The 18,779-nt window shown below is 49.1% G+C and overlaps 6 protein-coding genes across 6 annotated transcripts; 3 read left to right on the top strand and 3 right to left on the bottom strand.

The window, feature by feature from the left end:
• Nucleotides 1-2,503: 2,503 nt before the first annotated feature.
• Nucleotides 2,504-2,875, top strand: LOC309589190 (histone H2B 1/2/3/4/6-like; the record flags this gene model as incomplete). The annotated part of the gene is made up of 1 exon (XM_082309138.1): nucleotides 2,504-2,875. One exon carries the CDS (start codon nucleotides 2,504-2,506, stop codon nucleotides 2,873-2,875), a length of 372 nt encoding a protein of 123 aa, XP_082165264.1.
• Nucleotides 2,876-3,800: 925 nt separating this feature from the next.
• On the bottom strand, nucleotides 3,801-4,221 carry LOC309589027 (histone H2B 1/2/3/4/6; the record flags this gene model as incomplete). Its single annotated transcript, XM_082308865.1, has 1 exon — nucleotides 3,801-4,221. Exon 1 carries the CDS (start codon nucleotides 4,179-4,181, stop codon nucleotides 3,801-3,803), a length of 381 nt encoding a protein of 126 aa, XP_082164991.1. The 5' UTR covers nucleotides 4,182-4,221.
• A 265-nt stretch (nucleotides 4,222-4,486) lies between these two features.
• Nucleotides 4,487-5,397, top strand: LOC309588720 (histone H2A-IV). Its single transcript, XM_082308376.1, has one exon. The coding sequence runs from the start codon at nucleotides 4,533-4,535 to the stop codon at nucleotides 4,920-4,922; it is 390 nt and encodes a 129-aa protein (XP_082164502.1). The 5' UTR covers nucleotides 4,487-4,532; the 3' UTR covers nucleotides 4,923-5,397.
• A 7,684-nt stretch (nucleotides 5,398-13,081) lies between these two features.
• Nucleotides 13,082-14,271, bottom strand: LOC309588682 (histone H2B 1/2/3/4/6-like; the record flags this gene model as incomplete). Its single annotated transcript, XM_082308276.1, has 1 exon — nucleotides 13,082-14,271. The coding sequence occupies one exon, from the start codon at nucleotides 14,269-14,271 to the stop codon at nucleotides 13,750-13,752; it is 522 nt and encodes a 173-aa protein (XP_082164402.1). The 3' UTR covers nucleotides 13,082-13,749.
• A 213-nt stretch (nucleotides 14,272-14,484) lies between these two features.
• On the top strand, nucleotides 14,485-15,195 carry LOC309588683 (histone H2A-IV; the record flags this gene model as incomplete). The annotated part of the gene is made up of 1 exon (XM_082308277.1): nucleotides 14,485-15,195. The coding sequence occupies one exon, from the start codon at nucleotides 14,485-14,487 to the stop codon at nucleotides 14,872-14,874; it is 390 nt and encodes a 129-aa protein (XP_082164403.1). The 3' UTR covers nucleotides 14,875-15,195.
• A 43-nt stretch (nucleotides 15,196-15,238) lies between these two features.
• LOC309588681 (histone H1.01-like) lies at nucleotides 15,239-17,205 on the bottom strand. The gene has a single exon (XM_082308275.1). It carries the CDS (start codon nucleotides 16,558-16,560, stop codon nucleotides 15,901-15,903), a length of 660 nt encoding a protein of 219 aa, XP_082164401.1. The 5' UTR covers nucleotides 16,561-17,205; the 3' UTR covers nucleotides 15,239-15,900.
• Between the last annotated feature and the right edge of the window lie 1,574 nt (nucleotides 17,206-18,779).

The following is an 18,779-nucleotide window of genomic DNA, read 5'->3' as shown; positions in this document are numbered from 1 at the left end:
TTCGTCTCCCTGAAACACGTATCTCCGACCCCACAAACTCATTACCCTTACGCCCACATATAAACATTGCTCTATGCCTTCCCGAAACGTGCCACCTTGAGACCAACGACACAAACATCGCCCTGAGCGACGACGGACACAGCCATCGCTTCCCGCCCGAAGAGACTCGATCGCCCCGCGCCGGCGGGAACAGCCATCTCTTAGTGCGGCGAGGAGGCTAGATCGCCCCACGGTCAGCGGGAACAGCCATCGCTTCCCGCCCGAAGAGGCTCGACCGCTCGGCGCCTGCGGAACGCCCAGCTCTTGAGCGGCGAAGAGGCTCGATCGCCCCGCGCCGGCGGGACGCCCATCTCTTAGTGCGGCGAAGAGGCTCGATCGCCCCGCGCTCGGCGGGAACAGCCATCGCTTCCCGCCCGAAGAGGCTCGATCGCCCCGCGCTCGGCGGGACGCCCATCTCTTACCGCGGCGAAGAGGCCAGATCGCTCGGCGCCGGCGGGACGCCCATCTCTTAGTGCGGCGAGGAGGCTCGATCGCCCCGCGCCGGCGGGACGCCCATCTCTTAGTGCGGCGAGGAGGCTCGATCGCCCCGCGGTCAGCGGGACGCCCATCTCTTAGTGCGGCGAAGAGGCCAGATCGCTCGGCGCCGGCGGAACGCCCATCTCTTAGTGCGGCGAAGAGGCTCGATCGCCCCGCGCCGGCGGGAACAGCCATCTCTTAGTGCGGCGAAGAGGCTCGATCGCCCCGCGCTCGGCGGGACGCCCATCTCTTAGTGCGGCGAAGAGGCTCGATGGCCCCGCGCCGGCGGGACGCCCATCTCTTAGTGCGGCGAAGAGGCCAGATCGCTCGGCGCCGGCGGAACGCCCATCTCTTAGTGCGGCGAGGAGGCTCGATCGCCCCGCGACGGCGGGACGCCCATCTCTTACCGCGGCGAAGAGGCTCGATCGCCCCGCGCTCGGCGGGACGCCCATCTCTTAGTGCGGCGAAGAGGCTCGATCGCCCCGCGCTCAGCGGGAACGGCATCGCTTCCCGCCCGAAGAGGCTCGATCGCCCCGCGGTCAGCGGGACGCCCATCTCTTAGTGCGGCGAGGAGGCTAGATCGCCCCGCGCTCAGCGGGAACGGCATCGCTTCCCGCCCGAAGAGGCTCGATCGCCCCGCGGTCAGCGGGACGCCCATCTCTTAGTGCGGCGAGGAGGCTAGATCGCCCCGCGCTCGGCGGGACGCCCATCTCTTAGTGCGGCGAAGAGGCTCGATGGCCCCGCGCCGGCGGGACGCCCATCTCTTAGTGCGGCGAAGAGGCCAGATCGCTCGGCGCCGGCGGAACGCCCATCTCTTAGTGCGGCGAGGAGGCTCGATCGCCCCGCGCCGGCGGGACGCCCATCTCTTAGTGCGGCGAAGAGGCTCGATCGCCCCGCGCTCGGCGGGAACAGCCATCGCTTCCCGCCCGAAGAGGCTCGATCGCCCCGCGCCGGCGGGACGCCCATCTCTTAGTGCGGCGAAGAGGCTCGATCGCCCCGCGCTCAGCGGGAACGGCATCGCTTCCCGCCCGAAGAGGCTCGATCGCCCCGCGGTCAGCGGGACGCCCATCTCTTAGTGCGGCGAGGAGGCTAGATCGCCCCACGGTCAGCGGGAACAGCCATCGCTTCCCGCCCGAACGGGTTCGACCGCTCGGCGCCTGCGGAACGCCCATCTCTTAGTGCGGCGAGGAGGCTCGATCGCCCCGCGACGGCGGGACGCCCATCTCTTACCGCGGCGAAGAGGCTCGATCGCCCCGCGCTCGGCGGGACGCCCATCTCTTAGTGCGGCGAAGAGGCTCGATCGCCCCGCGCTCAGCGGGAACGGCATCGCTTCCCGCCCGAAGAGGCTCGATCGCCCCGCGGTCAGCGGGACGCCCATCTCTTAGTGCGGCGAGGAGGCTAGATCGCCCCACGGTCAGCGGGAACAGCCATCGCTTCCCGCCCGAACGGGTTCGACCGCTCGGCGCCTGCGGAACGCCCAGCTCTTGCGCGGTGAAGAGGCTCGATCGCCCCGCGACGGCGGGAACAGCCATCGCTCCCGGCCGAAGAGGCTCGATCGCTCGGCGCCGGCGGGACGCCCATCTCTTGCGCCGCGAAGACAGTCCATCGCTCAACGGCGGCACCCGTCGCTCCCCGTCCGAAGACACTCACATCGCTCGACGAGCACAAACATCGCTCCCCGCCCGAAGACACTCCATTGCTCTGCGCCCCGCCATAGCGGCACGTCTCTGCGCCACCCGAAGCACACATGCCTTTGCTCCCCAGGACAGACAGAGGGTCGCGCTTATGGCTCCGCGGCGATCACAAACGCTCTTCTCCCCACGATCACACACATCGTTCAGCTCTTGATCGACGCCAACAGCGCCCGGGGCGGGAACTTCTGCGCCCGCGTTTCTGTGGCCACAATGAGTCACACGGCCGTCGGAGGTGGGGCTTCGTCACCTATAACTGGCAGCCCGCTATATAACGAGGTTGGCAGTGTCATGCCATGCCCGAGCCGGCCAAGTCCGCCCCCGCGCCTAAGAAGGGCTCCAAGAAGGCGGTGACCAAGACGCAGAAGAAGGGCGACAAGAAGCGCAAGAAGAGCCGCAAGGAGAGCTACTCGATCTACGTGTACAAGGTGCTGAAGCAGGTGCACCCCGACACGGGCATCTCGTCCAAGGCCATGGGCATCATGAACTCCTTCGTCAACGACATCTTCGAGCGCATCGCCGGCGAGGCCTCGCGCCTGGCGCACTACAACAAGCGCTCCACCATCACCTCGCGGGAGATCCAGACGGCCGTGCGGCTCCTGCTGCCCGGCGAGCTGGCCAAGCACGCCGTCTCCGCGGCCATCACCAAGTACACCAGCTCCAAGTAAGCTGCCTCTGTAGAAGTTATTTAACTTCTCTAATTCTCTCTCGTATGGTGTCCTTGGGACAAGTTTTTTATCGGTTATTAGAGTTTTTCCTATTTCTCCGAGTCTCAGATCTTCACCTTATGCTGTAAACATGCAAAATGGCAGAGTGGTCGGAAACGCCCATCGGGGGCAGCAGGGGCTAGAAAAAGCAGTCGTTCACACGCAATTAGACGTTGACTCTCTGAATGTTAGTCTATTCTGAAAACTTTAACAATCTTGTATTAGGAACCTTAGAAAAACATATACACGGAAATAGCTTAATTAGTTCTTCAAGGCATACATTTTAAACAAAAGATTTTTTTTCCAGATAGGGAAGACCAATAAAACAAAACACTAAAAAAAAACCCAAACCTGTTTTCTTACTAATTACTTGCATATATCTATGACTGATTACAGAAGTTTGTTGTAAGAGAACAGGGAGAAGAGATAGACCAGGGCTGAAGCCAGCCTGAGTGAGGGAGAGCAATCACTGTAACCACGTTCCCTTTTCTCATTTCAGACGGCATGGACTTTTGCTGAACAATATCATGCTTCGGACAGCACTGGGAAGGTGCCCTACAAATAACTGGCAATCGAAGCAGCCCACAACAGCGCGCACAGAGACAGGTAGCATGAAGAAGACTCACCGGTAATAGCTAGGTTCAGTGGGGTAGAGAAATTTGTAAAGAGGGAAAACCACAAGAAGTAGGGACAAATTCAGGGGTTGTGGTCTTAACAGTAAACTATACTAGAGCTTTTACATTATTGGGATTGAACATTTGTAATTAAGATAATCACAGAACATACCATCAGTAAAACCAAAATTAAATATAGAAATTAAAGCCCTTTACTGGAGAGGTGAGTGGCTCTTAAAAGAGCCTTTGGTTTAGATCGTTCAAACAGAGATTTACTTGGAGCTGGTGTATTTTGTGACAGCCTTGGTGCCCTCGGAGACGGCGTGCTTGGCCAGCTCGCCGGGCAGCAGGAGCCGCACGGCCGTCTGGATCTCCCGCGAGGTGATGGTGGAGCGCTTGTTGTAGTGCGCCAGGCGCGAGGCCTCGCCGGCGATGCGCTCGAAGATGTCGTTGACGAAGGAGTTCATGATGCCCATGGCCTTGGACGAGATGCCCGTGTCGGGGTGCACCTGCTTCAGCACCTTGTACACGTAGATCGAGTAGCTCTCCTTGCGGCTCTTCTTGCGCTTCTTGTCGCCCTTCTTCTGCGTCTTGGTCACCGCCTTCTTGGAGCCCTTCTTGGGCGCGGGGGCGGACTTGGCCGGCTCGGGCATGGCAGCACACGCACCTCTCGCTCACCCACACACAGCCACAACCAAGCACCGGGTAACGCCGCCGCCCGCCGCAGCCCTTTTATAGCGGCGCTGTGCAAAGCGGCGGCTCGAGAGCGTCGCTTCGCCATTGGCTGGAAGTGCGAGCGCAGGTCGTCACCACGCGCGAAGCTTTGCTATTGGGCAGATGCCGATCCGCCTTGCCATTGGCTGCCGGCACTGCCCTGTCCTCCCAGCCAATCAGCGCGTGCGCCGCCGCTCCGCCCGAGCGGTATAAAAGCGGGCGGCCGCAATGGGAGCGGGTCGGTGTTTCGGCGGAGCCGTGGGCAGCGTCGTCGGACTGAAGAGGCTGCGATGTCGGGCCGCGGGAAGCAGGGCGGGAAGGCGCGGGCCAAGGCCAAGTCGCGCTCGTCGCGGGCCGGGCTGCAGTTCCCCGTGGGCCGCGTGCACCGGCTGCTGCGCAAGGGCAACTACGCGGAGCGGGTGGGCGCCGGCGCCCCGGTGTACCTGGCGGCCGTGCTGGAGTACCTGACGGCCGAGATCCTGGAGCTGGCGGGCAACGCGGCCCGCGACAACAAGAAGACGCGCATCATCCCCCGCCACCTGCAGCTGGCCATCCGCAACGACGAGGAGCTCAACAAGCTGCTGGGCAAGGTGACGATCGCGCAGGGCGGCGTGCTGCCCAACATCCAGGCCGTGCTGCTGCCCAAGAAGACCGACAGCCACAAGGCTAAAGCTAAGTGACCTTATCTAAGATTAATCAGGAAACAAAACGGACAAAAGGCTCTTTTCAGAGCCACCCACAATGGTCATAAAGGGTGGAGTCGCTCTCTGTGGTTTCGATTCTTTGAGTGAATGCAGGCAGAAACATGTGAGCTGCTATTTCTTAATGTGATTTTGCCTTAATTATGCTGGTTTTCGTTCCTGCTTACATTTCTTGTTGAAATTGTGTTTTTTTATTAATGCTAAATATTAATTTTTTTAAAACTTGGACAGACTCACTGAAGGGTTAAGTTTAGTTTCTTGTTTCTTAGAATTATTCCCTGGTCTATTTTTAATAAAATATTTTTATGCTTTGTGAATGTTTGGACAGTTTTAACATGTCAGCAGTAGGATCTATGTTTTTGTATGATATTAAATATTGTATCTCCTACTAAGCCAGCTCTGGTTTTGCTGTAAGTGCTCTATGCAGTGTTTATTAAAGGATGATATAAAGTGACATCTTCCTATCAATCTATATTATTTCTGTTCTGTTCAAGACTCTAAGAGTAGCCGTTCGCTGTTGCAACTCTGGGTGACACGGAGTTTTCAAACTTAGAGAGAAGGTGGAGGAATAAAAAGCAAAGCGCACGCACACAAAAGTAAAACCCTGAAGAAATCACACAATCCCAGCAGTGACCCTGAACCAGTTCTTTTGCAATATGCAGGGTGTTCGCTGCCTCGGGCCCTTTGTTGATTTCCGTTTTTCGCTGCATTTTAATGCTATCACGTGAGAGCGCCACGCTGACTTTCCTTGGCCGAGTTAACTCTGCAGAGCACTAGGGCAAGATTTCCGGCGGGGTTACCAGTACCCTTAATGAGCTCCCTGATGTGATGTGCTACCACGGTGACGGCTGCTGCGTTCCACTGGGAAAGAGCACTATCGCTTTTAATTTTGTTTTTCTGGCACTCCTGGCTGGATCCGCCCTCTCTTCTCCATGAGGTATGGGGAGTTTTGAGCTCCCACCTCGTTTTGGGAGAAGGCGAGTGGCTCTTAGAAGAGCTGCTGCTGTTCCAGCAGGGCACAGTGTTGCCTTAAAGTTTCTCTGCTTTGGTGCCGCCCTGCTTGCTTCCGATTTCCTTCGGGCTTTAGCGGGGCTCCTCCCTGCTTTTTTAGCCTTACAGTCTTGTGCAGGCTCTTGCTGCAGAGGCCGCCAGCTTCTTGACCTTCCTGGGGTTCTTTTTTGTGCTCCAGTGGAGGTGGACATGGCCTTGGTGATCAGCTCGGTGGCACAGGAGCAATAGGAGTGGTTTTCAACGCAACCACGGTTTTCCCCATCTCTATTCTCCAGTATAAGAAGAAGAGAGATGTGGGCTAACATATCTATGGACCTAGTGTTTGCTGAGTTTAGCTTTCCTAAAACTGAGTTGGTAATAAGTTCACCCATCTACGAAGGGAGGAAACTCTCCGCTCCCCTCTGCATGTGTGTTTCTTCCACATGATGAAACTGGTATCTGTATATTGGAACCACTGGGGATTGTAGCAAAAATAGGGAAGGTCCTGCAAAAACCTCTGGGTACATGTGCATCATCTCAATGTCGTGTGAGAGGGCTTAAATTCTAGTTTCTAGACTGCAAAGGACAATCTTTTGGATTTCTTTCCCATATTAATGAATGCTCTGGTATCAAAAGTACAAATGCAATAGTACAGAAGACATAGTATTCATTACTATTCTTGTAGGTAGGTATTCCTCTTATTTCCCTGTTGCAGAATGCATTTAGGCATTATATAGCTCTAGTGCAAAATCATGTATCTGGGAAACAAAGCCTTAAAAAACCGATAGGGATATGTGAGGTCTAAACTGTGAAGGGCCACAAGGCCTCACATGTATATTGTACAGCCAGACACTTTTGTAAACGTGTTTCATAGACGTGGTTTGCAAAAACTGGGGTAAGTGGGCAGATTGGTTTTGAAAATATATATATTTCTTAACAAGGCGAGTGTGAACACCTGCAGTCTCCTACAAGCGGCACAGGCAGATTCCCGGTTATTTCTTTAACGTTAACTCAGTTTTGCAACAGCAGAACGAGAGAGGAAGGTGAAAACGCCTGTCATCAAAAGACAGAGAGAAATCTGCCTCCTCTAGCCCGTGTGAATGGGACCACTTAGCAACTCCGACGAGCCGGTGCTCCGGGCGGCAAAAGGCAGCGCATCCCCCGCCCCCGGCGGGTCCCGCTCCCGCGCACGGCGGCCGCTGATGGGGCAGCCGCCACTGCACATCCCTCTTCACCCACCGCGCTTGAGGAAAGGGGAACGTGCGCTGTTTCGGACGGCGGATCGCACAACGGCACCCGGATTGAATTGCTGGCTGGACATTGAAACGAATTAATTACGTATGAATTTGTTTCTTTCTTCGTTGTGCTTGCTATTCCTCGAGCGAGGGAAGCAGAAAAAGAACCAAAACACTCGAAGGGTTTTTAATATGTAGTAAGCAGTATTGGGTTTATTGTGCGATTTAATCCCACGAGTTTAATTTGGGTACGTTTATGAAGAACTCAGGCTGAAGCCGGGCTATCTCGTCGCTGCGTAAATGCAGCGGGTGGTGGATAACGGAGCGGACAGCCCCCACCAGGACCCCTCGTGTCTCCTGCCACGACAAAACCCTCCGGGTTTGTCGGTCCGGCCGTGGCAAGCGGAAATTTTCCTGCTCCCCACGCCGCTGCCAGAGATGGGAATTCAAGGACTGATCGGCGACCATTGCGGAGTCGAAGGAGGGAGTGTGGTGTAACACGGCTGATTCGAGAAGAGAGGCCGGGAGGGAGGCCGGGCTGGGCGGAGAAAAACGACGCAAAGGGGACGAAAAAGGTCGGATATCTCCGGAAAGGGCAGAGCAGGGCCCCGGATTTTTAAATCCAGAAACCAGCTATTAACTTTTCGCTTCTTTTCACCAATTAAAGTATTTTTAACTCCTTCATTGTCAAGAAATAAACCTGCAGGGTAAGCGGAGGAGTCTACATTATTCAGTTCAGATAAATGCTGTAAATAGACCCCAGTTCTTCTGAAGCTTCCTGATGTTCCCTGTTGTTTATATCCTGTGCCATTTCCTGCTGAGAAATACGGTCTTTCATGCAAATGTTCTCAGGTGGAAAACACTGTCAAAATGAAAAATGAGTAAAAGGCTTATCTGCCTTCATCGTGTTACGAAAAGGGTGAATCGCTCTGATTGTCTTTATCAACGTTTTAGAAACCTTCATTGTTTGATTTTTTGCCCCGTCAATAAATGCACAATTAGAAGCTGCTATTATGAGTCTGAAGTGCAACACCCCCCCCCCATGAGGTTTCCAGTGACATGTAAGTATCCATTAAGGCTAAAACTCCAGGAGCTAAATATGCCTTACATCCATATGACCATTTCACTTCTTCCATGGGATTTGTACCAGAGATTTCAAAAGACAGTGTTTAAAAGCCCCTGCATGTAGGGAGTGGAAGCGATTCAGATACATTATCTGGGCTTCCTGAGCCAGCTCAGCTGAGCCCAGGCACCCGTCTTTTCCTGGGATGCGGTCAGCCAGGTCTGCTGGTGCTTGGAGCACAGAAGGCAGCCCTATTTAAAGACGTATTTCAATGTGTAGAAAGATTGGGGCTATGTCATTCTTACAGTAATTCTTCTCCTCTTTTCTAACAGCAATGTTTAAAGATGCTAACCTTGCTGTGTCCTAAGCACACGAGGCAAAAAAGTACTTTATCATGTGGAGTGTTCAGATTGTTTCAAGTTGCGATGGTTGCTACTTGCTACAAAAGGAAAAGGGGGTGCATAGAAGAGATGCATGCATTTCTCCATAGCTCTGATGCTGCACAAAGGTAGTGCAAGATCCTTTACTCTGTCTCAAGTCCAAATTTCAGCTGTAACTCTCCATGTGTGCCCTCTTCTTATTTTGGGAATTGTTTCCTCCATTTTCCTATGACCCTTTCTAGTAAAAAATCTACATTCAATGCAAGTAGGACTACAACCACAAAAAGGTTATCATTTTACTGGTGATGAAAATTCCAAGCTGTCCTGATAATCCTTTCACACACAAACTACTTATTTTCTAATTTTAAAATGCAAGTACCTCCAGAATTTCTTCCTGAGCTTTTCTGTGTTAAAAAAATGAATGGAAGAACCTTTGTGATTAATACTCAGTATAATTTTCGGCAAGGAATGCTTTTGGAATAACCTCTCCATCAGGACAGGCTGTCAGATGATTTAGTTCTTTGCAACCACCAAAGAAACCCAAACCAAAACCTAAAAAACCTTTTCTATCTGCATAGGCCTCTGGTTCTGTGACCCCCATCCCTGAGGAAAGAGCTTCCCTTGCTCATTGTAATGCTTCTTCCTTCCTTGTAGGTATGTGAGCTGGGAAGGGAGAAGGGGTGTTCCCAGCTGCATTCCCCTCTACTTGCAGCCCACTTTTCCAGTGAGATTTGTGTCATGTCTCAAGCTGGGCTGCGCTCTGATACAGCACAACCCCAAGATCAGGTTTTTGGAGCTCAAAGACTCCTTTTTTCCCTTTACGGTCTGAACCAGGCACATTTTCATTATGGGCCAAAAACATTACATCAAGGTGTATATAAGACCAAATCTTTTTCCCTAGCTGCAGTTAATACTTTCTCCCTCAACACTGATTATTTTGAAATACATTCTTTATTATTAAAACTGGAAAAAAAAGTCTCTGGGAAACTAACATACCAATAATTTGCCCTTTGTATTGAGTAACTATTATCTCTGGCCATTAGGAAAAATAATTTGATTTCATAAGTATATGAGCAGATATTGATTTATTCCATTAAAAAAAAGAGCAGGAAGTAGTATAAAATTGCTATAGCCAGTGTGCAATTTGTTCAGGTTTTGGATCAGTTATATAGCGCCTATTTCTTGTTTCTGATTCACTGTCCGGTCAGTTAACTACAGAATGCAGTTATTTGTTTACCTGGCTGGTGTATTTCACTTTTGCAGAAGTAAAAGCACATTTTTTTAACCATGATGATTAATATATATAAATTTTACTGTAGGTATGCTGATCTAGAGAAGAAATAAGTCTTTCTAAGAATGTTACTAACTTTATTATTCTATTAAAAATAAGATAGGGGAATTTTTTGTAACTGTTTGGATTGTTCTTCAGTATTCCTTATAGCTGGTTATTCACTACAGAAGTAAACTGAAATGTAACTCTGATAATTTGATATACAAAAGGTTGCCGATATAAAAAAAGTATTTTGACAAAAATGTTTGTGTAACCAAAAATAAATATACCTATATTTCAGTTGCTATGAATAAAGAGGTATTTTGAAGATAGACATGGAGGGTAGATACAAATACAGCACAAAGGACCTGTTTAAAGATTATGTATTCTGGCACTTCCCAGTGTTAAGAATTGTCAGGATTAATAGCCTTGCTTAGCACTAGAACTTAAAGTCATTTAAGCCTTAGGCCGGAAGAGCTGACTGAGAGTAAACTTTTTGATAAAACTAACGTTGCAAACACAGAACTAGCTGAAAATGGCAGATGCAAGCAGAATGAAGATAAGGACCAAGGAAACAACTCCAAGAGAATGAGAAAACTTCAGAAGGCGGCCAGCCCAGTGACCAAGAAAAAAATCGAGAGACCACTGTCTTGGTTTCAGTTGGGATAGAGTTAATTTTCTTCCTAGTAGCAGGTATAGTGCTGTGTTTTGGATTTAGTGTGAGAATAATGTTGATAACACACTGATATTTTTAGTTGTTGCTAAGTGGTGCTTACACTGATCAAGGACTTTTCAGCTTCCCATGCTCTGCCTGGTGCACAAGAAGCTGGGAGGGGGCACAGCCAGGACAGCTGACCCAGACTGGCCAAAGGGCTATGCCATACCGTATGATGTCATGCTTAGTATATAAAGCTGGGGGAAGAAGGAGGAAGGGGGGGGATGTTTGGAGTGATGGTGTTTGTCTTCCCAAGTAACCATTGTGCATGATGGAGCCCTGCTTTCCTGGAGACGGCTGAACACCTGCCTGCCGATGGGAAGTATTGAATGAATTCCTTGGTTTGCTTTGCTTGCATGCATGACTTTTGCTTTACCTGTTAAATTGTCTTTATCTGAACCCACGAGTTTTCTCACTTTTACTCTTCTGATTCTCCCCCCCATCCCGCTGAGGTGGACTGAGCAAGCAGCTGTGTCATGCTTAGTTGCCAGCTGGGGTTAAACCAGAAAAGCCACCAACCAGAATTAAGTGATTGGACTTTGGGATTGAGTGCTGGGTGGTACAGGTATAATTGGGGAGTGCAATCTGGGGTAGGCACCCAGCTCGAGCTGCTTTGCATGTCAGGTAAATAAACCACTTATTTTCTCCGTGGATTGGAGACTCGTCTTCTTCAAGCAGGAACTTAGGGCCGAGCCCTGTTGTGATGGCAGCCGCATAACTCCTACCATGGTCTAGGTGGTGACGGCATAATTCCTGCCACACCAGGATGTTGTATTTGAACACTGTGCCATCTTATGGTTCGTGGGTGATGTCATCTGGGTAGAGTGGATTTAAGAATAAAAAAAAACATGCTTTGAACTGAATAGGAAAGAATATCAAAGAACATGAAATATGGAAGAATATACTGTCATATGATTTTATGTTCATACTATTTGCTTTATTAATTTTGAATGTTCATCCTTTTGTGGGATGAAATTGTTATGTTTGGTATTCTTACTGAACCTAAATGCTACTACTTTTACCTCTGGTGAAAAGAACAAGTACACAAAATTTTCCATGGTAGTTGTTTTTAGTCATTTCAGAAACTTCGGTCTCAGCACTGGTGGAAAAATAATGGATGTGTTACAATCAGATCTGATGATGTATGTGTGCAGGTAGAAATGCTATGTTCACATTATAGCCCCGTAATATTGCCTTATCATTCATAGTGATATTGGAAGCAGCAATCATAAGCAACATTTTCTTTTCTGTTGAATGAAGAGTTTCATGAGCCTAAAAACAATTTCACATACTGAAACAGCCTTTAAAAAAAAATCCCCTGAAATTTCTATGAAAACTATGTTAACGAAGCGTGCAGTAAGGAGCATACAAAGTCAGGAAAGGCAAAAAGAATGCTTATGGATTCCTGAACTGCGGGGCCAAAAGGCACCACCAAGCTTTACTTTAACTCAGGCAACAGGGCTGCCCTGTGGTTGCTGCAGTTTGAACTGAGGTCTTTTTTTAGGACAACATAACTGACATTGACATTTATGTGACTGATTATTGAAAATAATAGCCACTGGCAAATTGTTCCAATGATCACCACCACTATCAAAATCTGAGCACTTTTAGTATATGATATTTTCTGTAGTCCCTGTCTAGCAACCTGCACATCCCCTTATACAAAAAACTAGAGACTGGAATATACTGTGTTTTATTAATCTTTTTAGGTACTGGACATATAGAGAGGCCCAGAATATGCAAACTATGTTTCAGAGTTTGCACTAAGGCGGCACTTGGAGAGCAGATCTCTAAACTCCATTTGAAACTGCTGGAGAACTGAGTACAGAGGATGCCTCTTACCTCTCAATATCTAAAATCCAATCCGAGAGATGCCCATCAACCTTCAAGCTGAAATTAACTTTGATAAATTGGTGGCTGATGTAAGAGAGACCTAGTGCCCGCCCTCTGTACCTGTACTACCAAACAAGATGCAGTCAGTACTAGAAAGGTTGACTTTTGTGATTCTGTGGTCCCTGAATGGACTAAATATGCTCACAAATCCACGGAATATGCTTGGAATCCAGGTTTATTCAGATCCAGTTTGAGAGAAGGTGATAATGGCTTGGATCTGCATCTACAGCAGTGTCTAATTACCCAAGAATGTGATGGAGTGATTCAGCCTGCAATTTGAAGCTGAAAGACTTTAGGGCTAATTAGTAGCTATATGATAAACTCTTAATTTAAGTATTTTAAATTAAGTAATTTAGTAAATTAAGTAATTTAAATTAAGTAATTGTCCCACTGTGGCTAGTACCTTAATTTTTAACAGTTTTAATATAATTAATGACATATGAATAGAGGAAAGGTCGGGTAGGTGTGAAATAACATTCATCTTCACTTTGTGTTTTTAGTTACACGGGGAATATTCTCTCCCTAAAGCAGTCCTATGGAGAAGCTGTGCAAATCACTGTAAAAATCACATGCATAGCAGAATTATTAAGGAAATTGCTGAAGATAAATAATTTTAGAAAGGACTCCTCTGTTACATTAATCACCAGACTATTAGTAACAGCTTATTAAGATAAATGTCACTTGTTACTACGTAAATTCTTTTGCAGTACAGTGCACTGTAGACCTCTCACTTTGCTACGAAAAAAGAAGACTGAGCACCATCAAGTGGTAAATGTTGTTATAGCAGTTACAACAATGTACGTAGATAAAACTTCCATTAGTAATAATTTTGATTCTTTCCCGACTAGAAAACTACAGAAGCCGTTTTTTGCCTTCAATTTACAACACATAACATGAACACTTAGAATTAGTAGCGATGTATTGCATAAAAAAACCCATAAAACAACAATCTTAAAAGTGTAATAGAACTATAAGAAAACATTATCGCCTAGAAACAAAATACAACAAAAAACCCCTTTATTTACAGCAAGCCATTTGTTGCTAAGATAAAGTATATGTTCACCGAGACAGAAAACTGGAGAATGTTTTATCGAAAGTAATCTCAAGTGGGACTTAGAAAAAAAACTACACAATTAAGAATTCACACTAAGGAATTAGTTTTTTCCGTATTTGACTGTACAGCCCCTTTATTGAAAAGGTGGGTGGCTCTTAAAAGAGCCTTTGGGTCGAGGAGGTCTGGTACAGGGTGCAGAGGCAGCTCTACTTGGAGCTGGTGTACTTGGTGACGGCCTTGGTGCCCTCGGAGACGGCGTGCTTGGCCAGCTCGCCGGGCAGCAGGAGCCGCACGGCCGTCTGGATCTCCCGCGAGGTGATGGTGGAGCGCTTGTTGTAGTGCGCCAGGCGCGAGGCCTCGCCGGCGATGCGCTCGAAGATGTCGTTGACGAAGGAGTTCATGATGCCCATGGCCTTGGACGAGATGCCCGTGTCGGGGTGCACCTGCTTCAGCACCTTGTACACGTAGATCGAGTAGCTCTCCTTGCGGCTCTTCTTGCGCTTCTTGTCGCCCTTCTTCTGCGTCTTGGTCACCGCCTTCTTGGAGCCCTTCTTGGGCGCGGGGGCGGACTTGGCCGGCTCGGGCATGGCAGCAAAAGCGCGTCTCACACAGACCCCAGCCAACAACACGGCCAGCAGCGGGAAGGCGCACTGGGGAGCAGCAGCTGCGTGCCACATATTTATAGCTCCTGTATGCAAATGAGCAGCATTCCCTCTGCGTACTTTCATTGGACAGAGCACAAGAATGCGTCATAGCTGCCCTATAGACGCTTATTATTGGTCGGAATTCGATTCGCGTTCCCATTGGCTGTCCAGAGGAGACCTACTTCTCAGCCTATCAGGGAAGGGGCGAGGTGGGGAAGCCAGGCTATAGCCGGGCAGCGCCGCCAGCTTGCCGCGTTCTGCTGCTGGTTGCTCTTGGAAGCGAGCGATTGATCGAGGATGTCGGGCCGCGGGAAGCAGGGCGGGAAGGCGCGGGCCAAGGCCAAGTCGCGCTCGTCGCGGGCCGGGCTGCAGTTCCCCGTGGGCCGCGTGCACCGGCTGCTGCGCAAGGGCAACTACGCGGAGCGGGTGGGCGCCGGCGCCCCGGTGTACCTGGCGGCCGTGCTGGAGTACCTGACGGCCGAGATCCTGGAGCTGGCGGGCAACGCGGCCCGCGACAACAAGAAGACGCGCATCATCCCCCGCCACCTGCAGCTGGCCATCCGCAACGACGAGGAGCTCAACAAGCTGCTGGGCAAGGTGACGATCGCGCAGGGCGGCGTGCTGCCCAACATCCAGGCCGTGCTGCTGCCCAAGAAGACCGACAGCCACAAGGCTAAAGCCAAGTGAGCACAACGGTAAAGCGGCACGCTGTCTCTTCCGGAGAAGATAACCCAAAGGCTCTTTTCAGAGCCACCCACAAAATCATAAGAGAGCTCAGTTATCTGTACTATAGTTATGCCGTTTTATATGAATTACTCAACCCGTGTTTTGTCTTATTTTCTCCATGTTTATTAACAGTATTTTTGGCTTGCCGATAGTAGCAACGCTTTCCATGTTTTTATTAACACAGAGTCGTGCCAAAATGTCCTCCTAAAGCAAGTTCTTCCTGGGATGGGATATTTTCTGTTTGGTTCTTAAGCCAGAGAATACAGGAACAGTGGATTTCGGTGAGAGCTCCCGTCCCTCCCCCGCCCCCACCCTCCCCCCTTCCGCGTTTTTCTTCTCCGAGAGTGGCTGAAGCAGCACCAGAGCTACGAAGCACGGGGGGGGGGGGAAGGGGCAGCGGGCCGGGCTCTCCGCTGGCCAATCCTTGGCCAGGGCGGGCTTTTTCAATACTTAAAAGCTCCTTTTCTTTCTCATCGGAAACAAAAGGAATGGGAGAGGCCCAAGGCTATTTTCCGGTCAGTGAAGAAACCCTCCCCCTCCTCCCCGAGATAGACAAAGCCATTTAAGGAGACACCTTAAGAAAATAATACAATAGATTAGACATGGCTCAGTAGTAGCGTGCCTGACAATTGCATTACTTTTGTTACAAAATATATTCTTACAAAAAACGTACATCCGATTTTTATCAAATCATTACTATAAAACATTGCTTCCTGGTAGTCAAACCAATTATTCGGCAAAAACATGTAAAAGTCTACACTTCCCTAGAGCCGCCGCGTTATACCATGCTCCTTAGCGTTTCTTTCGCTAATCGTAGGGGGGGGGAAAAAAAGACACAATTGACCTCTGACGACTTACGAATTACTGGATCCTTGCTGCAGGTTACTGACGATCTCGGCGCCTCAGCTCCTTTAGGGAAAGTGTGGGTGGCTCTTAAAAGAGCCGTTGGATAACAAAGTATGTAGAGCAGGACTCCTCGGGTATAATTTACTTCTTCTTGGGCGCCGCCTTCTTCGCCTTGGCCGCTTTCGGCTTGGCCGCCTTCGGTTTGGCTGCTTTCGGCTTCACCGCTTTCGCCTTGGCCGGGCTCTTCGCTGCCTTCTTAGGGCGTCCTGCCTTGGCCGCTTTCTTGGGGCTCTTGGCTGCTTTCTTGGCCGCGGCGGCCGCCGGCTTCTTCGCTTTCTTGGGGCTCTTCTTCACCGCCGCCGCCTTCTTGGGCTTCTTGGCAGCGCTGGCAGGCTTCTTGGCCGCCGGCTTCTTGGGCTTGGCCGCGGCTGCCCGCTTCTTGGGGGCTTTTTCCTTCACTTCTCCTGGCTTCTTGTTGAGGCGGAAGGAGCCGGAGGCGCCGGTGCCCTTGGTCTGCACCAGGGTGCCCTTGCTGACGAGGCTCTTGAGCCCCAGCTTGATGCGGCTGTTGTTCTTCTCCACGTCGTAGCCGCCGGCGGCCAGCGCCTTCTTGAGCGCGGCGAGGGAGAGCCCCTTGCGCTCCTTGGAGGCGGACACGGCCTTGGTGATCAGCTCGGTGACGCTGGGGCCCGCCGGCTTGCGGGCTTTGGAGCCGCCCGCCGCCTTCTTCGGCTTCTTGGCGGCGGCCTTGGCGGCGGGCGCGGGCGCATCGGGGGCGGCGGCGGGAGCGGTCTCGGACATCGCGGCGGCGTCCTCTGCGGAGCAGGCGAACACAATTGGGCTGGCGCGGGTCAGATGCTCGTATTTTTAGAGAGGAGCCGCGCGGTGATTGGTGCGTTGCAGAGCCCGCCCCGCTGCACGGCCGGGGAGCCCTTCGGTGTGCTCGATTTGTGTTTCTTTGGACTAACAAAAGTGTATTTTCCTCGGAATTTCTGCCACCAAATCGCCCCATTTCCCCGGTGAGGGAGGAGAAGAGCAGGTACTTGCGTTCGGGAGAGTTTCCAGCCGCGAACACGCGGGCTGAGTTAAAGGAGAAGGGATAAATCCCGTGTGCTGCTGCTGGAGAGACCTCTGCAGAGAGAAACTTTTGTTTTTCCTTGCAAATTAAAAATTTCCTTTTGACAGAAATGTTACAGCAACGACTCAGTCTGATTCTTTAGAGGGTTTTCTTGGGGTCTAAGTTGAAATCTGCCGATTTAAAGCTATTTTGACAGTTTAAATTGATTTTGAAGAGGAGGAAGTAACACAAACTCCTCTTTCAGCTCTGAATATGGATTAAGAACCGGTTCCTTTGACCATGTGTTTTACCTCCTAAAACGCTAAAGTCTAGTGAAATAGTGTCTCGTACAACCTCCTATTGCACTTTTTGTAGAGCCATAAGCAATTTGTAACTATCTGGAGATTTATGAACATACAGTTGTTTTATTTTGTCTTCCTGGAATTTCAGTAGAAGGGAGGCAAACTTACCCCGCTACCTTGTGTTGGGTGTTTTTCTTTTGTTTGTTTTCCATATGAATTTCTGTACCAATTATTAAGTGAATCAAGCTATTTGCCTTTCATGTCACATGTCACTTTCAAGGAAACGGTCATTTGATATGTGGTGTTACAAAACTGCAGCTTTGTAAGAGAAAGCAAGCTCCTAAACTTCTGGTGATATTTACTGAAATTATCTTTGTGTCTCTAGTAATTTAAGATGTGCAAGGGCTAGTGTAGCAGTTTAGTAGTTATGGTCTTGCCCAGAGAGTATTGTTTTGTTATGCATTTTCTCTAATAGTAGTAGAATTTAAAACCATATTACTGTTTTGTTTTGTTTTTTTAACACACCTCAGACAGTATGTCTACACAAAGGTTTAGCTAAAGACAATTCCAAATCCTCTTCCCACTCTAAATAAAACCCACCTAATTCTTCCTTCTGCATTTTACAGCCATCACTGAAATGAGGAAATGCTTTCAGGACAAAAACTAGAGCACTTTGTGATAACCTGAGTTTTAACAAGGGGAGAGGTAGGCCATAGGTCGTTCCTAAAGAACCAGGAAAAATTCAGTCAGTATGATACCTGGTTGAAGATGATGTAATATGCTTGAACAGAACAGAGCTCTGGAACAATTTTTCATGAATCTATACCTGATTATAAACAAGTGTATTATCCATTGCCTTTTATAGGCATTTAAGAATCCTATTTTGTAGGATTTAAGAATCACAATGACTACACTTCAGCCCTCCCCTCTGATTTCCTTTGGTATAACCAGATATAATACATAATGTAAACACAGTATTTAAGTAGATGTTAGCAACCAAAATTTCAGATTGTATGATAGGTAGTTTTAGGCAAGTGTAACCCTATTTCCACGTCATTGTTTCATTTACAATGGCTGTTTCGTAAATACTAAATGTGTATGTAACATGAAAAAAATTTAGTTTGCTGTAAAATTGTGTTTCATTGAATATGAAACTATGAATAAATACAATGAAGGGAAAAATTGTAACCTGCACCCTAGAAGAAAAAAAAAAATCAGAAAAAAGATTGCAAGAAAAGTGCACCTGAACTCTGTAGTGCTTCAACAGGAAGATAATTGAGAGAGAAGGGCTAATCAAATTGGGACTTTCAGGGTCTTGTTTGTGAAAGGTATGTAACATAAAGATACAGGAATGAAATAAATCGGAGTGGACGTGAGTATTGAAGATATACCTTCACAAATGACCAAAACTGAAGTAAAATAAACATATATATGTATTTTTAAGCCTATATCCTGTATGTGTTTGTAAATCAATGAATGATACTTTCCATTGACTTGACTACATAGTGAAATAAAGTAGCGACACTGGGAGGAGATGACATTTGGCAGTTACCAAGATGCTTCATAGCACATAGACAGAGGAAAAGTGTAGACTATGAGTGACATGTCAGCAAAATGAAAACTCATGTTGCCTACTCTTGTTATTTTGAACTCATAAACGT

The sequence above is a fragment of the Platalea leucorodia genome, assembly GCF_965183815.1.
Source record: "Platalea leucorodia genome assembly, chromosome: 4".
In the NCBI taxonomy this organism is placed as follows: domain Eukaryota; kingdom Metazoa; phylum Chordata; class Aves; order Pelecaniformes; family Threskiornithidae; genus Platalea; species Platalea leucorodia.
This window is presented reverse-complemented; position numbering and strand designations above follow the sequence as displayed.